At 46.6% G+C, this 19254-nt stretch overlaps 1 protein-coding gene across 1 annotated transcript in view; it reads right to left on the reverse strand.

The window, feature by feature from the left end:
* Positions 1 to 19254, reverse strand: part of LOC124775499 (Ig-like and fibronectin type-III domain-containing protein 1) — a 1067132-nt gene that overhangs the window by 176387 nt on the left and 871491 nt on the right. Inside the window, exon 7 of the mRNA XM_047250332.1 lies at positions 2190 to 2396. Coding sequence (XP_047106288.1) covers positions 2190 to 2396 — 207 coding nt within the window. The remainder of the gene's footprint in view (positions 1 to 2189; positions 2397 to 19254) is intronic.

Genomic DNA, 19254 nt, shown 5'->3' on the forward strand with positions numbered 1-19254 from the left:
ATGTGTGTGATGTCCTTAGATTAGTTATGTTAAAGCAGTTGTAAGTTTTAGGGGACTGATGACCTCAGATGTTAAGTCCCATAGTGCTCAGAGCCATTTGAACTGAGGACCCAACTGCTGGACGAGTGTTTTAGCACTACCAACGAAGACGTTAAATTGTGCAGCGAGGTGTAAGATTGTTATCCGTCGAATCACAGCGAGTGAGAGTGTCCGGCGTTTCAACACTGCAGGAGTAACAGCTGCGCGCGGCCGGCCGGCAAGCAGTAGATCGGACAGGTTGGCGTGACCTTGTTGGGATGTTGACAGAAGCCCCCTCAACGACTTACCGTGCTGTTATTCACTGCCAGGTCTCCGTAGATTCTCCGCAAGCGCCTACGAATACTGTTGTGCTTTGGTTCTTCGCCGCAACAAACTGCGCTTTTTCTCAATCGAAAGTGTCCGAGAAAAAAGAGTGTTGCAATACTTATTGAACGCCCCTTGTGTTGTTGTTGTTGTGGTCTTCAGTCCTGAGAATAGTTTGATGCTGCTCTCCATGCTACTCTATCCTGTGCAAGCTGCTTCATCTCCCAGTACCTACTGCAACCTACATCCTTCTGATCCTGCTTAGTGTATTCATCTCTTGTTCTTCCTCTACGATTTTTACCCTCCACGCTGCCCTCCAATACTAATTTCGTGATCCCTTGCTGCCTCAGAACATGTCCTGCCAACCGATCCCTTCTTCTAGTCAAGTTGTGTCACAAACGCCTCTTCTCCCCAATTCTGTTCAACACGTCCTCATTAGTTATGTGATCTACCTATCTAATCTTCAGCATTCTTCTGTAGCACCACATTTCGAAACCTTCTATTGTCTTCTTGTCCAAACTATTAATCGTCCACGTTTCACTTCCATACAAATACTTCCAAAAACGACTTCCTGACACTTACATCTATGCTCGATGTTAACAAATTTCTCTTCTTCAGAAACGCTTTCCTTGCCATTGTCAGTCTACATTTTATATCCTCTCTACTTCGACCATCATCAGTTATTTTGCTCCCCAAACAGCAAAATTCCTTTACTACTTTAAGTGTCTCATTTCCTAATCTAATTCCCTCAGCATCACCTGACTTAATTCGACTACATTCCATTATCCTCGTTTGCTTTTGTTGATGTTCATCATACAACCTTCTTTCAAGATACTGTCCATTCCGTTCAACTGCTCTTCCAAGTCCTTTGCTGTCTCTGACAGAATTAGAATGTCATCGGCGAACCTCAAAGTTTTTATTTCTTCTCCATGGTTCAAATGGCTCTGAGCACTATGCGATTTAACTTCTGAGGTCATCAGTCGCCTAGAACGTAGAACTAATTAAACCTAACTAACCTATTGACATCACACACATCCATGCCCAAGGCAGGACTCGAACCTGCGACCGTAGCGGTCGCTCGGTTCCAGACTGTAGGGCCTAGAACCGCACGGCCACTCCGGCCGGCTCTTCTCCATGGATTTTAATACCTACTCCGAATTTTTCTTTTGTTCCCTTTACTGCTTGCTCAATATACAGATTGAATAACATCGGGGAAAGGCTACAACCCTGTCTCCCTCCCTTCCCAACCACTGCTTCCCTTTCATGCCCCTCCACTCCTATAACTGCCATCTGGTTTCTGTACAAATTGTAAACAGTCTTTCGCTGCCTGTATTTTACTCCTGCGACCTTCAGAATTTGATAGAGAGTATTCCAGTCAATATTGTCAAAAGCTTTCTTTAAGTCTAAAAATGCTAGAAACGCAGGTTTGCCTTTCCTTAATCTATCTTATAAGATAAGTCGTAGGGTCACTATTGCCTCACGTGTTCCAGTATTTCTACGGAATCGAAACTGATCTTCCCCGAGGTCGGCTTCTACCAGTTTTTCCATTCGCCTGTAAAGAATTCGCGTTAGTGTTTTGTAGCCCCTTGTGTATGAAGTTTTATACTGTGACAATGTTTTTTAACGGAATCGAGTACTAATGACAGATGGGTGCCTGTCATACATTTGATAAAATACTTAACAACTACTGGCTATAGACTTCAGAGAAATGTAAAGTCTGTTGTGGTTAGGAAAGATTCACTATTTTTGCAATTGGAACTGAATGTTACGAGGGCGTGCCGCCGGTAAGAAAACGTATTTAGTGTGAGACAGTTGCGGAGCGAGTGGAGACATCTGCAGGTACGCACCTCCGTCGTGCAGGACGTCGAAGCGGCGGTCGCCGGTGACGCGCGCGTCGCCCGCGGTGAGCACGCGCCGGCTGTGGCGCTCGCGGTCCTCCTTCTTCCACATGACCGTGTTGTCGCCCACGTCGCGAACCACGCACGTGATGAGCGCGTCGTCGCCCTCGTACACGTGCACCGGGTGCGTGAAGCTGTCGCGCATGCTCGGCAGTCCTGCAACACAACAACAAGGCGACCTGAGTCTCAAAGCAACACATCATCTGTCCTGAGACGGATGGTCAATTGGTCATCCTGTATTTGAGTGTGGAGCTAAAAAACGTAACTACACACACACACACACACACACACACACACACACACACACACACACACGCACACGCACACACACAACAAATAAAGGCAATGTCCTGACTGACTGGACTGATCAACGCTCAGGCCAAACCGCTACGAATGGAAACTTGAAATCTGGTGAACTGTGGACCTTAAGACAGCACCGAGCGAGGTGACGCAGTGGTTAGCACACTGGACTCGCATTCGGAAGGACGACGGTTCAATCCCGCGTCCGGCCACCCTGATTTAGGTTTTCCGTGATTTCCCTTAGTCGCTCCAGGCAAATGCCGGGACGGTTCCTTTGAAAGGGCACGGCCGAGTTCCCTCCCCGTCCTTCCCTAATCCGATGAGACCAATGACCTCGCTGTCTGGTCTGTTCCCCCAAACAACCCAACCAAACCTTAACACTGCATGCGTCATGTAAGAAGCGATTTTTCGAAATTACAACACTAAGGGGCTGAAATAGGGGATGATTTTTTTTAAACTGTCACTTTTAAGGCAATTTTGAAGCTATACCTACGAAAATCGGTATTTGGTGTCGCGGTCAGAAATAAAGAAATAAGTGTTTCAGCATTTTTGGAAATTTAACGCAATGGGGACGAAATAGAAAGTGAAAATTTTTTTGAAAATATATCATTATTAAGGAACTAATTAAGCAATTTTAAAGCCACTTCTATGAACTCAGAATGAGATTTTCACGCCGGCCGGAGTGGCCGAGCGGTTCTAGGCGCTACAGTCTGCAACCGCGCGACCGCTACGGGCGCAGGTTCGAATCCTGCCTCGGAACGATGTGTGTGATGTCCTTAGGTTAGTTAAGTTTAGGTAGTTCTAAGTTCTATGGGACTGATGACCTCAGCAGTTAAGTCCCATAGTGCTCAAAGCCATTTGAACTATGATTTGAGATTTTTACTCTGCAGCGGAGTGTGCGCTGATATGAAACTTCCTGGCAGATTAAAACTGTGTGCTGGACTGAGTCTCGAACACGGGACCTTTGCCTTTCGCGGGCAAGTGCTCTACCAACTGAGCTACCCAAGCACGACTAACGCCCCATCCCCACAGCTTTACTTCCGCCAATACCTCATCTCCTACTTTCCAAACTTCTCAGAAGCTCTCCTGCGAATCTTGCAGCACCAACACTCGTGGAAGAAAGGCAAAGGTCCCGGGTTCGAGTCTCGGACCGGCACACAATTTTAATCAGCTAGGAAGTTTTACATCTATGAACATTGGCATTTGACTTCTCGGTTACAAATAAAAAAATACGTTATTCAGTGTTTTTGAAAATTGAGCCCCTAAGAGGATGAAAGGTTTTATGAAAATATGTCATTGCGGAAGCAGTTTTAAAGCTAAATGTTTGAAATATTTCTTTGGCATTCTCGGTTAGAAGAGAAAAAAATACGTGTTTCGCTGTTTTTGGGAATTCAACCCTGAGATAGGGTCCGACTGTTTCACTGACATATCATCGCTCAGCCCAAACTGTCAAGGATAGAAACTTGAAGTTCGGAGAGGGTATGTATCTTATATTGTAGATATCGTTTAGGAAGGGATTTTCCGAAATTCCATTCCTATGGGGGGCGGGGCGTCAAATACGGGATGAAAAGCTTTTTGAAAGTATGTTTCAGCACTAAGGGAAGTTTGGAGAGAGAACTACAACGTATTTAATTAACTTCTCATGGTTGGGATTCACAGTCATATAATATTTCTTAAAAGACATCATAGTCGCTGTTGACTGTATAAAATATTTATTGTTACTATTACAAGTAACACTGCAAAGTTACCTAAACACAAAAATACAAAAGTGAAGCACAGGGTGTATATACACTCCTGGAAATGGAAAAAAGAACACATTGACACCGGTGTGTCAGACCCACCATACTTGCTCCGGACACTGCGAGAGGGCTGTACAAGCAATGATCACACGCACGGCACAGCGGACACACCAGGAACCGCGGTGTTGGCCGTCGAATGGCGCTAGCTGCGCAGCATTTGTGCACCGCCGCCGTCAGTGTCAGCCAGTTTGCCGTGGCATACGGAGCTCCATCGCAGTCTTTAACACTGGTAGCATGCCGCGACAGCGTGGACGTGAACCGTATGTGCAGTTGACGGACTTTGAGCGAGGGCGTATAGTGGGCATGCTGGAGGCCGGGTGGACGTACCGCCGAATTGCTCAACACGTGGGGCGTGAGGTCTCCACAGTACATCGATGTTGTCGCCAGTGGTCGGCAGAAGGTGCACGTGCCCGTCGACCTGGGACCGCACGGATGCACGCCAAGACCGTAGGATCCTACGCAGTGCCGTAGGGGACCGCACCGCCACATCCCAGCAAATTAGGGACACTGTTGCTCCTGGGGTATCGGCGAGGACCATTCGCAACCGTCTCCATGAAGCTGGGCTACGGTCCCGCACACCGTTAGGCCGTCTTCCGCTCACGCCCCAACATGTGTAGCCCGCCTCCAGTGGTGTCGCGACAGGCGTGAATGGAGGGACGAATGGAGACGTGTCGTCTTCAGCGATGAGAGTCGCTTCTGCCTTGGTGCCAATGATGGTCGTATGCGTGTTTGGCGCCGTGCAGGTGAGCGTCACAATCAGGACTGCATACGACCGAGGCACACAGGGCCAACACCCGGCAGCATGGTGTGGGGAGCGATCTCCTACACTGGCCGTACACCACTGGTGATCGTCGAGGGGACACTGAATAGTGCACGGTACATCCAAACCGTCATCGAACCCATCGTTCTACCATTCCTAGACCGGCAAGGGAATTTGCTGTTCCAACAGGACAATGCACGTCCGCATGTATCCCGTGCCACCCAACGTGCTCTAGAAGGTGTAAGTCAGCTACCCTGGGCAGCAAGATCTCCGGATCTGTCCCCCATTGAGCATGTTTGGGACTGGATGAAGCGTCGTCTCACGCGGTCTGCACGTCCAGCACGAACGCTGGTCCAACTGAGGCGCCAGATGGAAATGGCATGGCAAGCCGTTCCACAGGACTACATCCAGCATCTCTACGATCGTCTCCATGGGAGAATAGCAGCCTGCATTGCTGCGAAAGGTGGATATGTGCCTGTGGTTCTGTCAGTGTGATCATGTGATGTATCTGACCCCAGGAATGTGTCAATAAAGTTTCCCCTTCCTGGGACAATGAATTCACGGTGTTCTTATTTCAATTTCCAGGAGTGTACATGATTGTTCAAATGCGTGTGAAATGTTATGGGACTTAACTGCTAAGGTCATCAGTCCCTAAGCTTACACACTACTTAATCTAAATTAACCTAAGAACAAACACACACACCCATGCCCGAGGGAGGGCTCGAACCTCCGCCGGGACCAGCCGCAGAGTCCATGAATGCAGCGCCTTAGACCGCTCGGCTAATCCCACACGGATATACATAATTAAGCAAACATTTCATTAAGAAAGTAGCTCAATTATAAAAATTGGAGATAAATATACATTACTTACATTCTGTCAGAATATAAAACTAACTGACATGAGTACTTGTCGTCAAAGCGCAGCCTTTTAACTGTGAGAGTCCCACAAGATCCGATGTGTCCGACTCTTATTACATCGTAAAACGTTGTTACATATATACTGAATGTCGATGTTACCATGGTGCACTGACAACATGTGGAGCTAAGTCGGTTGGCGTGAAAATACATTTACTAAAGATACAGCCTGTGCACGTAGCAAAGACAGTACACACCAAGGATACAACTTATAAGCTTTATATCGTAACATCTTTTCGACATCATACAGGTTACTAAATAGTGCTATGATTGTAATGGGAAGTAGGATAGGATGGGAATATTTATTTATAACATAATATGGGATGATACATGTTTTGTCTGTTAATAAACTCTCACATTGACTTATAAGTGGTCGTAAATGAGATGAAGACAGAGCTCTGATATATAATACTTTGTATGCGTATAAATTTTACGAATATAAATGGCGTAAAACACTCGCCAGCAATCCAATTCATTGTGCTGTGCTGTGAAAGTGTCAGAACCACAAAATTGCGTTTTCAAAAGCAGTACCATATAAATTTTTTTACTCAGTAGTAAGACCAAATTGCAACCTTCGGCATAGAGTGGTCTAGATAAAATAATATGCAGGTACTGTGGAAAAATATATGTGAGTCGGCAGGGCAGAGCTGCGGGAATTGGGATATCTGAACATGAGAATAATCTCTGCCGAACATCTTGCAACAGAAAAGCACCCATATGATGTAGATTGTGTAATTTTACAAACAGTTAAGACAAGCAGAAAATACTGGAGTTCAATGAACATATGAGAACGAATTCCATGTTAGTATTAAGTGACGAAACTCAGTTGCCTTTTTTCCTTCTGTTAAATTAAGATTTAGTAATGCCAATATTACACTGCCATTGTAAACTCTATTTCGTTATCTGCTGTTAAATGTATCGATGTACACATAAAAACGATACTTGTCATATTAGTTAAATGTAAACATCTAAACTGTCTGATAAAAAGCATTCAGACACATATCAGTGGACATTAAAATGGGCTGTTTCACCCTTCGCCTCCAACTGCTTAAGCTCTGATGGGGACACTTGGAATGAGATGCATGAATGTCCGTGAAAGAATGATAGCCTATTCTTTCTCAAGAGCCAAAATTGGAGATTGTAGTGATGTTGGAGACTGTAGCGTCCACATATTAAAGGAGATTAGTATGGGTTGTGTCACCTTTCACTAGGTTGTGTCACCTTTCACTTCCAACTGCTTAAGCTCTGGTGGGGACACTTGCAGTGAGATGTATGATGGTCTGTGAAGGAATTATAGCCTCTTATTCGTCAAGATCCAAAATTGGAGACTGTGGTGATGATGGAGAGTAGTGTCCACATATTAATGGACATTAGTATGGGATGTGTCACCCTTCACCTCCAACTGCTTGAGCTCTGTTGGGGACATTTTCCATGAGATGTATGAACGTCTGTGAAGGAATGATAGCCTTTTTTTCGTCAAGAGTCACGACTAGAGGATGTAGTGATGTTGAGGACTGTAGTGTCTACATATTAATGGATATTAATATGGGCTGTGTCACCCTTCATCTCCAACTGTTTGAGTTCTGCTGGGGACACTTGCAATGAGATGTATGAACGTCTGTGAAGGAATGATAGCCTATTCTTCGTCAAGAGCCAAAACTGGAGACGATACTGATGTTGTGCGCTGGGGTCTGGAGCCAAGTCCACGTTCCCGTCCGCCCCAAAGGTTTGCCGCTGTCTTCAGGCCAGTGGTCCGAACAGACCAGGACATTTGAGGAATGTTACTGTCGACAAATCATTACCTCACAGACGCTGCTTTAGGACAGGGTGCATTGTTATACTGATAGAATCATCGTCTACGAACTGTTCCTCTAGTACGTAATATTTCCACACTTAGCGTTTTCTTAAGTGAAGTAAGGATACCACAAACCTAACCATGGAAATCACCTCCCATACCGTAACACCACCTCTTCCTTACTTCACCGCTGGCTCTACACATGATTGCAGATACCTTTCTCCAGGCATTCACCAAATCCAAACTTTCCACCGGATTGCCACGGCGTAGAGCGTGAACCGTCATACCGAATCACTAGGTTGCGGCCATTCACTGTCCAGTTCCATCGCTTAGCACTGACTGAGAAACATGTGGCTTATGATGAGCTGCACGACCATGTACTCCATTCATTTTAACTCCTTACTCACAGTCATAGTGTTACCCGGATTGCTAATAACAATTTGGAAGTCACGAGTGATTCCTTATGCTGATTTCATATGATTTTTTACAACCGCCATGTGCAATACTCGACGGTCCCTGTCCGTCGGTACGTGAAGTCTACCTGGTTATGGTTTAATTTTGGCCGCTCCTTCGCGTTTACACTTAACGATCACTTTGATAACTTTAGAAGGAATGAAATGTTTCTGCTGGATTTGTTATCGTGTCACATCCATTGACCATTCTACGTTCGAAGTCACGGAAGTCTTCTGACCGACTCATTCCGCTGTTACTTCTTCTCGACAGACAACAAAATCCTCCTCGCCTCCTCCTTTTATACAGGTGGATCCGGCTCTCGTGATATCTAATGGTAAATTACGCTTTACAAAGGGGAGCCCAGATATTTTCGATCACATAGTGAATCTCTGCGTGACATGTGATAATTTCGCTAGTATAAGCACTCTGCATATCATCATATTGTTACTTTTGTTTTAACTTCTGTATAAGAAATAACCGCGTAAGTCGTACGTGTTTGCAATATTCAGTTGTCACTTTACGATAGCCTGAGTAGCCGAATATGGTTCGTGACCAAATAGGTATAATTTTGCAGCAGATTAGAACAGTGTTTCCTATTTAACAATGTTAGCCAAGTACCGACGCAAAATTCGTTTGATGTTGATGGCTCCTGAACTTATCCCTGGCGCCGGAAACCATTTCCCGAAGCAGAAATGACTGCTTTATTAATTCCTGCACACGAAAAGCATGTCCAGTAACCCACGGTTCCTACTGCGCCGTTTTTTTTAATTGACGAATGTCCAAGCTATCAGAATTATATAACAATTTTTTATCTCTATATGTATCGTGGTCTGGCACAAAAAAATTCTGTTACTGACGCATTCGGACAAAAAAAAAAATTGTGGCACGATGAGGGTGTGCCGGTAGTACGGAATGGCGCAGCGGTGGAGGAGGAGTGGGCGTGAGGGGGGGGGGGGCTGGGGGGGAAAAAATTAAAGCCGGCAGCGGCGTCGGGAAACCTCGTTACAGCACGGGAACCTGCCGGATGCGCGCTGCCGGCGGTCTATGAGCGTCGCTCGCACACACACAATCTCACACGTACACACACACACACACACACAGGAAGGAGGCGCAAAGCAGAGTGCGGCACACTGCGGAGGCGCATTACGGTTCGGCGTCGCGGTGCAGAGGACCGCAGAGTTAATAATTGTGATTTGTCGCCCCGGGGAGAGGCGCAGAGCGTGCGGTTTCCGGGCACATACGTAAATCCGAGGCTCTGGCGGGTGTCGCACCCGCGGAGCACGCGGGCTTCCTGCGGGGGGGCGCAGCTGGTAGGGGGGCGGGGCGTGGATATGAAGCCATACATCTCGCGGTCGCCGCAGAGGTGCGTGGCCGGCTGACAGCACCCGTCACGCGGAAGCTACCCGCGCCGACACCGGAAGCGTCGCGGCGGTCATCAGTCCTAAAGGTCGGCTACTGTGTGCTGCGCTGTCCACTGTCCACTGTCCACCGTTCCCGAGCTTCCGTGGCGCCGCACACCACCAGCGGTGCCAAATACTTCTGACAAACTTTGCACTGAGATGACAAAAGTCTTGGGACAGCAATGTGCACACGTATACACTACTGGCCATTAAAATTGCTACACTAAGAAGAAATGCTGATGATAAACGGGTATTCATTGGACACATATATTATACTAGAACTGACGTGTGATTACATTTTCAAGCAATTTGGTTACATAGATCATGAGAAATCAGTACCCAGAACAACCACCTCTGGCCGTAATAACGGCCTTGATAAGCCTGGGCATTGAGTCAAACAGAGCTTGGATGGCGTGTACAGGTACAGATGCGCATGCAGCTTCAACACGATACCACAGTTCATCAAGAGTAGTGACTGGCGTATTGTGACGAGACAGTTGCTCCGCCACCACTGACAAGACATTTTCAATTGGTGAGAGATCTGGAGAATGTGCTGGCCAGGGCAGCAGTCGAACATTTTCTGTATCCAGAAAGGCCCGTATAGGGCCTCCAACATGCGGTCGTGAATTATCCAGCTGAATTGTAGGGTTTCGCAGGGATCGAGTGAAGGGTAGAGCCACGGGTCGTAACACATCTGAAATGTAACGTCCACTGTTCAAAGTGCCGTCAGTGCGAACAAGAGGTGACCGAGACGTGTAACCAACGGCACCCCATACCATCACGCCGGGTGATACGCCAGTATGGCGATGACGAATACACGGTTCCAATGTGCGTTCAATGCGATGTCGCCAAACACGGATGCGACCATCATGATGCTGTAAACTGAGCCTGGATTCATTCGAAAAATAACGTTTTGCGTATCGTGCACCCAGGTTCGTCGTTGAGTACACCATCGCAGACGCTCCTGTCTGTGAGGCAGCGTCAAGGGTAACCGTAGCCATGATCTCCGAGCTGATAGTTCATCCTGCTGCAAACGTCGTCAAACTGTTCGTGCAGATGGTTGTCGTCTTGCAAACGTCCCCATCTGTTGAGTCAGGGATCGAGAAGTGGCTGCACGATCCGTTACAGCCGTGCGGATAAGACGCCTGTCATCTCGACTGCTAGTGATACGAGGCCGTTGGGATCCAGCACGGCGCTCCGTATTACCCTCCTGAACCCACTGATTCCATATTCTGCTAACAGTCATTGGATCTCGACCAACGCGAGCAGCACTGTCGCGATACGATAAACCACAATCGCCATAGGCTACAATCTGACCTTTATCAAAGTCGGAAACGTGATGGTACGCATTTCTTCTCCTTAGACGCGGCATCACAACAGCGTTTCTGCAGGCAACGCCGGTCAACTGCTGTTTGTGTATGAGAAATCGGTCGGAAACTTTCCTCACGTCAGTACGTTGTTGGTGTCGCCACCGGCACCAGCCTTGTGTGAATTCTCTGAAAAGCTAATCATTTACATATCATAGCATCCTCTTGCTGTCTGTTAAATTTCGCGTCTGTAGGACGACATCTTCGTGGTGCAGAAATTTTAATAGCCAGTACTGCAGAAGGCGCTAGTGCCGCGTACACAAGGTACAAAAGGACAGTGCATTAGCTAAGTTGTCATTTGTACCCAGGGGATGCACGTGAACAGATTTCCGACGTGTTTATGGCCGCACGACGGGAACTAGCGGACTTTGGTTGGTTGATTTGGGGGAGAGGACCGCACAGCCAGGTCATCGGTCCCGTCGGGTTAGGGAAGGTTGGAGAAGGAAGTCGGCCGTCGCCTTTCAAAGAAACCATCCCGGCATTTGTCTCAAGCGATTTAGGGTAATAACGGAAAACCTAAAGCAGGACGGCTGTACTCGGAATTGAACCGTCGTCATCCTCCCGAACGCGAGTCCAGTGTGCTAGCCACTGCGCCGCCTCGCTCGGTAGCGAAATGGTGGTTGGAGATAGACGCATGGGAATTCCATTTCGGAAATCGTTTAGGAATTCGGTATTCCGAGAGCCATAGTGTGTGCTGAGCCATAGTGTGTGTTGAGAATACAAAATTTTAGGCATTATCTCCCACCACGGACAACACAGTGGCCGACGGCCTTCACTTACAGACAGAGAGCAGTAGCGTTTGCTTAGAGTTGTCAGTGCTGACAGACAAGCAACAGTGCATGATATAAGCGCATAAATCAGTGGGCGACTTACGACGAACGTATCCATTAGGATTCGGCGAAATTTGGCGTTAATGGACTGTGGTAGCAGACGATCGACGCGAGTGCCCTCGTTAACAGCACGACAGCATGTGCAGTGCCTCTCGTGGGCTCGTGACCTTGTCGGTTGGACTCTAGACGATTGGAAAACAGTGGCCTCATCAGATGACTCTCGATTTAAGTAGGTAAGAGCTGAATGTAGGGTTCGAGTGGGGCGCAGACCTTTCCAAGCCACAGCGCAAGCTGTCAACAAGGCACTGTGCAAGCTGGTAGTGGCTCCATAGAGGTAAGGACTACGCTTACGTGAACTGCTTCAAATGACTCTAAGCACTATGGGACTTAACATCTGAGGTCATCAGTCCCCTAGAACTTAGAACTACTTAAACCTAACTAACCTAAGGACATCACACACATCCATACCCGAGGCAGGATTCGAACCTGTGACCGTAGCAGCAGCGCGGTTCCGGACTGAAGCGCCTAGAACCGCTCGGCCACAACGACCGACTTACATGGAATGGCTTCAAATGGCTCTGAGCACTATGGGACTTAACTGCTAAGATCATCAGTTCCCTAGAACTCAGAACTACTTAAAACTAACTAACCTAAGGACATCACACACATCCACGCCCGACGCAGGATTCGAACCTGCGACCGTAGCGATCGCGCGGTTCCAGACTGTAGCGCCTAGAACCGCTCGGCCACTCCGGCCGGTTACATGAAATGGTCTGGGCACTTTAACGTTCGGCTACTCCGACACCATTTGCATTTATGGTCCTCATGTTCCCAGTCAACGATGTCACTGGGCCACAACCATTGGTTTGAAGAGCATTCTGGAGATTTCTAGCGAATCATTTGGCCACACAGATCACCCGACGTGACTCCCATCGAACATTTACGGGACAACCGAGAGCACAGTTCGTGCACGAGCTCCTGCACCGGCCCCGCTTTCGCAGTTATGGACAGCGAAAGACGCAGCATGCGTCATTATTTCTGCAGGCGACTTCCAGCAACTCGTTGAGTCCATGCCACGTGGAGCTGCTGCACTGTGCCGGGCAGAAGAGGTCCGAATCGATAATAGGAGGTATCCCACGACATCTGTCACCTCAGTGTATGTTAGACTGCCTAACAAAAAAAGTGCAGCACGCAGCACTCATGATCCGATGTCATCGTAATTTCGAACACGTACACATCATCGGGAGAGACGTAAATGATTAGAATTGAATTCTCTGTGACAAGTAGAACGTCCACCATAGTGCATTAATGAAATGATAATTAAATGGACACCCTAGCTGCAAAGAGGGATTGACTTACTTCATTGGGGACATGTTGAAAATGTGTGCACCGACCGGGACTCGAACCCGTAATCTCCTGCATACATGGCAGACGCTCTATCCATCTGAGCCACCGAGAGCACAAATGATAGTGCGCCTGCAGGGACTTATCCCTTGCACGCTCCCCGTGAGACCCACATTCCCAACATGTCCACACCACTACATTCGTAGTGTGCCTAATAGATGTTTGCCCATCACACTCATTATTCGTGGCAGATTAATCTACCAAGTGCCGTACGAGTTCGGGTATAGCGTGTGCGTTCGCACACAGGAAGGTCAATGGCCGGGAAGCCATATATAGCTAAAATAAGACTTGAAAAGGTCTCTGGAACCATATAATTTCATTTTCTCCGCCTGCGACCGGGACAAATAATGGACTCCCTGCATCATTCTGGCTCATACCGTATATGTGGACTTAGACCAACAGCACCGGGACTAGGGAATTACCGCCCGATGCGTAGGCAGCCCTAACACCATAACACAAACAGCTGCATTTGTTTTATAGCCAGGAAGCATGGACTGCGTCACATTGTATTCAGTGATGGACTGCGGTTCTGCACTGCCTCGCCGGCCGGTGTGGCCGTGCGGTTAAAGGCGCTTCAGTCTGGAACCGCGTGACCGCTACGGTCGCAGGTTCGAATCCTGCCTCGGGCATGGATGTGTGTCATGTCCTTAGGTTAGTTAGGTTTAATTAGTTCTAAGTTCTAGGCGACTGATGACCTCAGAAGTTAAGTCGCATAGTGCTCAGAGCCATTTGAACCACTTTTTTGCACTGCCCCGGGTGACCATTCTCAGCGAGGTTAGCGGTGACCTGGTAAGATGTCCCGTTCTTCCAGTGTTTTGGAGAGGCAGAGAGCCGGCCGCTGTGGTCGAGCGGTTCTAGGCACTTCAGTCCGGAAACGCGCTGCTGCTACGGTCGCAGGTTCGAATCATGCTCATCTGTCTCGGGATGACTGGGTGTTTGTGTTGTCCTCATCATATCGTCATCATTCCTAAAAGTGGCGAGTTTGAACTGAGCAAAGGGGAATTTGTACGGGCGCTGATAACAGCGCAGTTGAGCGCTCCACAAACCAATCATCATCATCATCATCATCATCACCATCATCGAATTCTGCCTCGGGCATGGATGTGTGTGATGTCTTTAGGTTAGTTAGGTTCAAGTAGTTCTAAGTCTAGGGGACTGATGACCTCTGATGTCAAGTCCCATAGTGCTTAGAGCCATTTGAACCTTTTGAGAGGCACAGAGGTGTTACTTCCGGCGTCATGGTGTTGGGAGCCAGTGGGTATGACGATCACTGCTGGTAGTCATTGAAAGAACTTTGATTACAACATGGTACTGCGTCGTCATATGTTACCTTTCACGCGACAGTATCGTGGTGACATTTTTCAACAGGACATTTCTCGTCCACACATGACACATGGCTGTGAACGGTCTGAGTGATATTGAGGTCTCGCCACAACGAACAATGTCTTTGTTTCAATGTTTGCCACCCCAACTCTAGCACAATACGACCTGGCCTTCTTTGAATTTCTTCGATGTCCTCCATCAACACCGTCTGGTAAGGACCCCATATCGTGTAGCAGTCTTCCAGAAGAGTAAGAACAAGTCATGTGTTGGCAGGCTTAGTAGATTTGACGCAACTTTTATGTGTTCTGTCAATATAACGCAGTCTTCGGTTCATCTTCCCCACAATATTTGCTACGTGATGGTTCCAATTTAAGTTGTTCTTAACTGTAATTTCAGGTACTTAGATGCACCTACATATTTTGTTTGTCAGTCGTTCGGATATCCGTATCGATCCTATTAAGTACGTAAGTTGCCTGTCAGTAGGAGATAATTTTAAGAACAGGCTAAAAATATTTGGAAATTAGCGACTTAGTTCCCAGATGAAAACAAAATCTTCTACTATCACCCGAGTACGTTTTCCAGGAAATATTACTAAGTAGTCTGTAGGAAAAAGTGCCACGACAACAGACAGTAAACTAATGTATAATGAAATAGAAACAAAGAAGAAATCCTAATGATGATACGACAGTACTTTCACGATGCAGGACTGCCTTGGTGGTTGGAGTGCTGACATCACAGTTACAGATAGTCTGTGTAAGCCAGTTACGTATATATGGATCGTAATAACCCCTTCAGCATCAACTAAAGACTGAAGATGGCGCACTGAGGCCCCGAAATTGGTAGCTACACAATAAATAAGATTATAAGGACGGCTGTAGGCGTTTCATTTTCTTACGATAATGAATGGTCGGGGTCCCCAAGACCTCCATTCAAAAGGATGTACATAAAAAAGCTGAGTAGTATGGTGGTTCAGGCTCAAGTTTGTCTGAGCACACTTTTCAGACCACATAGTTGAACGTTGGGCTCCGCAGCCAGTGACCCCTAAAGCGTTCCCATGTTGACGCATGACATCATCAATTACAATTGCGCTGGAAGCGGGACCATCGAGATTCAGAGTGGATCAACGGAAACGTGTCGTGTGGCCAGCTGAATCAGGTTTCTTGTTACAGAAGGTACAGAGTCGTGTCGGACAAGCTATCTTCTGGACGAATAGCTTCTCGAAACATGCAGCGTGCCACGGGCAGAGGCTGGTGGCGGGAGTGTTATGCGATTGGAAACATTCACTTGCGCTTCCATCGGACTTTTTGTAGTAACCAGAGGCATCATGACAATTGTGGACTATACATCTAGGACGGCATCAGGAGCCAACTCCACGCCCACAAACCTCAGGTCCGTAAGTTAAGGGAACTGGGTAACCTGTGCATAAACGACTGTTTCCATTTACCCCCAGACACTTATGAAAGGCTTGTCGAATCCGTGCCACAGCGAATCCTTACATTTTGCGTTCCACCGGTGGACCAACACACTATTAAATAGGTGGTCATAATGTTGTGGCTCATCAGTCTATGGTGTTCAAAAAACTGATAGGTTCGTAATTTCGGTGTTAAGAAATTTTAGCAAGTGGAAGACAGATGAATACATTGAGGACTCGTCAGCAGCCGCTTCGACTCTGTCCGAAGGCGGTATTGCGAGTTCTGTACGCGCTCACACATACACACATACACAACCGATCAAGTAAATAATAAAAGTTTTGGGCGTTTCTGGGATCAAGGGGAGAAGAAAAATATGTAAATACATATGCTCCAAATCCTCGTATTTTACGAGTACGTGGCAGCCCTTTAACGTAGATACGTCGCGACGATGGAATGTGCGACGAAATTGTTGCCAAGAAGCGAGCGGGCAGATATCAAGCTAGTAGTGAGGATAACTAGGGAGAGCAATGCCAATGAGCACAGTTGTGCCGATTCCACTGCTCTCGCCTGAGGCAGAATTCGTACATCACTAAGAATGTACGCAGTGTGATCGACATACGTAATCCGTGCTGTCTGTTTGAACCATAAACTATGTGATACAACGCAGTACAAGCGTGACGGGCCGCCACAGCATTTCCTTTGCGGTAACATAGCAGGTGTTTGCTTTATGCTCCTCTAATGTATAATTTGAATGATTACAGTTAACATTCCTCCTAGGACACTAAAAACAATAAAGTAATCAATACAGCGCCGTCGTGAAGCACTATTTAATGTGGGTGGAATGCATTCCAAATAGACACTCTATAATTGCACTATTCAGCCATATCAAGGGTGGATCTACGAGAATGATATTTTCACTCTGCAGCAGAGTGTGCGCTGATATGAAACTTCCTGGCAGATTGAAACTGTGTGCAGGACCGAGACTCGAACTCGGGACCTTTGCCCTATGCGGGCAAGTGCTCTACCATCTAAGCTACCCAAGCACGACCTGTCCTCACAGCTCATTCTGGAAACATCCCCCAGGCTATGGCTAAGCCATGTTTCCGCAATATCCTTTCTTCCAGGAGTGCTAGTTCTGCAAGGTTCGCAGAAGAGCTTCTGTGAAGTTTGGAAGGTAGGAGACGAGGTACTGGCAGAATTGAAGCTGTGAGGACGGGTCGTGAGTCGTACTTGGGTAGCTCAGATGGTGGAGCACTTGCCCACGAAAGGCAAAGGTCTCGAGTTCGAGTCTCGGTCTGGCACACAGTTTTAATCTGCCAGGAAGTTTCAAGGGTGGATCTTCATACGAAGTTTCTCTTCCTTTTGGTCCAGGTAACACCATCCCGAAACTTGTAACGTTATTTGTGTGACATGATCAGCATATAAAATTAGCATGCTTGTATAAAACCTGTATTTTTCAATAACTCAAACATCTATGATTTATATATATAGACTGAAGCGACCAATGAAAATTTGTACCAGGGTCGGGATTCGAACCCGGGCCTGCCAAGTGATCTGGAGGGCTCACTAGGCAGATGCGCTAACCACTACGCCACCCTGGCACAGTGGCTTTGCACAAGGGCACGCACTGCCCTAACGCGCCTCCCTACTCAGTCCGAATTTCCATTCAGGTCTCAGCCCATTGGTGTTCCCCTTAAACTCGAACAGCACTGCAGAGGGTCTCCAGTTGTGCTGGAAAAGTGGGCTTAGGTGCGAATGGAAATTTGGATTGAAGAATGGGGCACGCTAGGGTAGTATGTGCAGTTGAGCAATCCTCTATGCCAGGCTGGAGTAGCGGTTAGGTGCATCTGTTGAGTGAGCAGGGGTCCTAGGTTTGAGTCCCGGCCTTGGAACAAATTTTCATTGGTCGCTTCAGTCTAATATATATATATATATATATATATATATATATATATATATTTGAGAGTTGAAAAGGACTGCAGAACCATATAATTTCAATTGAAGCATTAATTTCGTAGTCTTCAGATTATTATCGCTATAGTTCATATTCTGATGCACTAACTTCGTAGTCCTCAGCTCATTTGATGATGTTATTTCACCCTACACCTGCTATAGCACCCGTACCATTGCACTATGTGGAGTAGGAGGTTACAAGTATATGACTACAAATATGAGTAACACCGTAGTGGCATTTATCTGTGAAAATACTTAGTGTGTAGATTATGTTTTGAAATTTGAACATTGTTAACTACAAAGATATGGAGTATTTGAAAAAAAAAATTATTTTCGTTCTTTCTATTCCTCCTACAAATAATTTTGTTTACGGAACTACATGGGAAGATTGCTAGCAGCTTTCTTATTTTTCGTTTTTATTTTTTTAACTTCAAAATGAGACAGTGGAATATTTATATCCTTCTGGGAGAAAAAACTTTGAGATCTGTAAGGATATGCATCCTTTCTGATCAGTATATGAAGAGGATTTCGACTGTAGCTCCCGTGTCGCCGCTCAGCAATGCAATGAAAATTTAACTGCTGCACCGTTCCTGTTTTCGTACCACATTTTCACCGTAAACAAGTGCTACATTATCTGAAACATTAATAATGAACGAATTTAACAATAATGCTACTCCTGTGGATGGATAACGAATGATTTATTGCCACATAAATGAGAAGAAGTATTGGTGGCTTTGTATAATGATCTGTCTTTATTACGTTAATTACCACATATTCCACGATTAATGTTAGTCCCGTTCAAAATAACAATAGCATGTGGCTTTCGCCGTAATTCCTGGACTCTCTTTCGGAAACCGCGGCCAATGGAGCCGCCCGACCACTGTTCGCTTTCGGAATGATGTACGCGCAGATTTGTCACTGTCGCCGATTTCTTGCGTGACATAAACGGCTTCAAACAGTGTGCGAATGTCCCGGCCGATGCGTATGCTAATATATCTGGTATGACGAAACGCAATGACATAAATCTCGGAGTGGACAGCATTAATAGCTGTACCGGTGTTATTAATTTTCTCCCGACCTGGATTACGCCAATATCTCCATGTTTTAACGACATACAAACAATTGCTCTTTCCATTCGTAGAGGAAAAAATAATCTTTTTATGGCCATCAGTAGTGTGCTATAAATTTTACGGTAGTAAGACAGTAAGATTTTATTGGTTCGTTATTGGTATTCCGGAGTTTAACTGAGCAGCCTGCCGAAATACGGTTTGCTGTAAATTTTGTTAGACGTTGGGATACCGTC

This window comes from Schistocerca piceifrons, chromosome 2 (assembly GCF_021461385.2).
Source record: "Schistocerca piceifrons isolate TAMUIC-IGC-003096 chromosome 2, iqSchPice1.1, whole genome shotgun sequence".
Classification (NCBI taxonomy): domain Eukaryota; kingdom Metazoa; phylum Arthropoda; class Insecta; order Orthoptera; family Acrididae; genus Schistocerca; species Schistocerca piceifrons.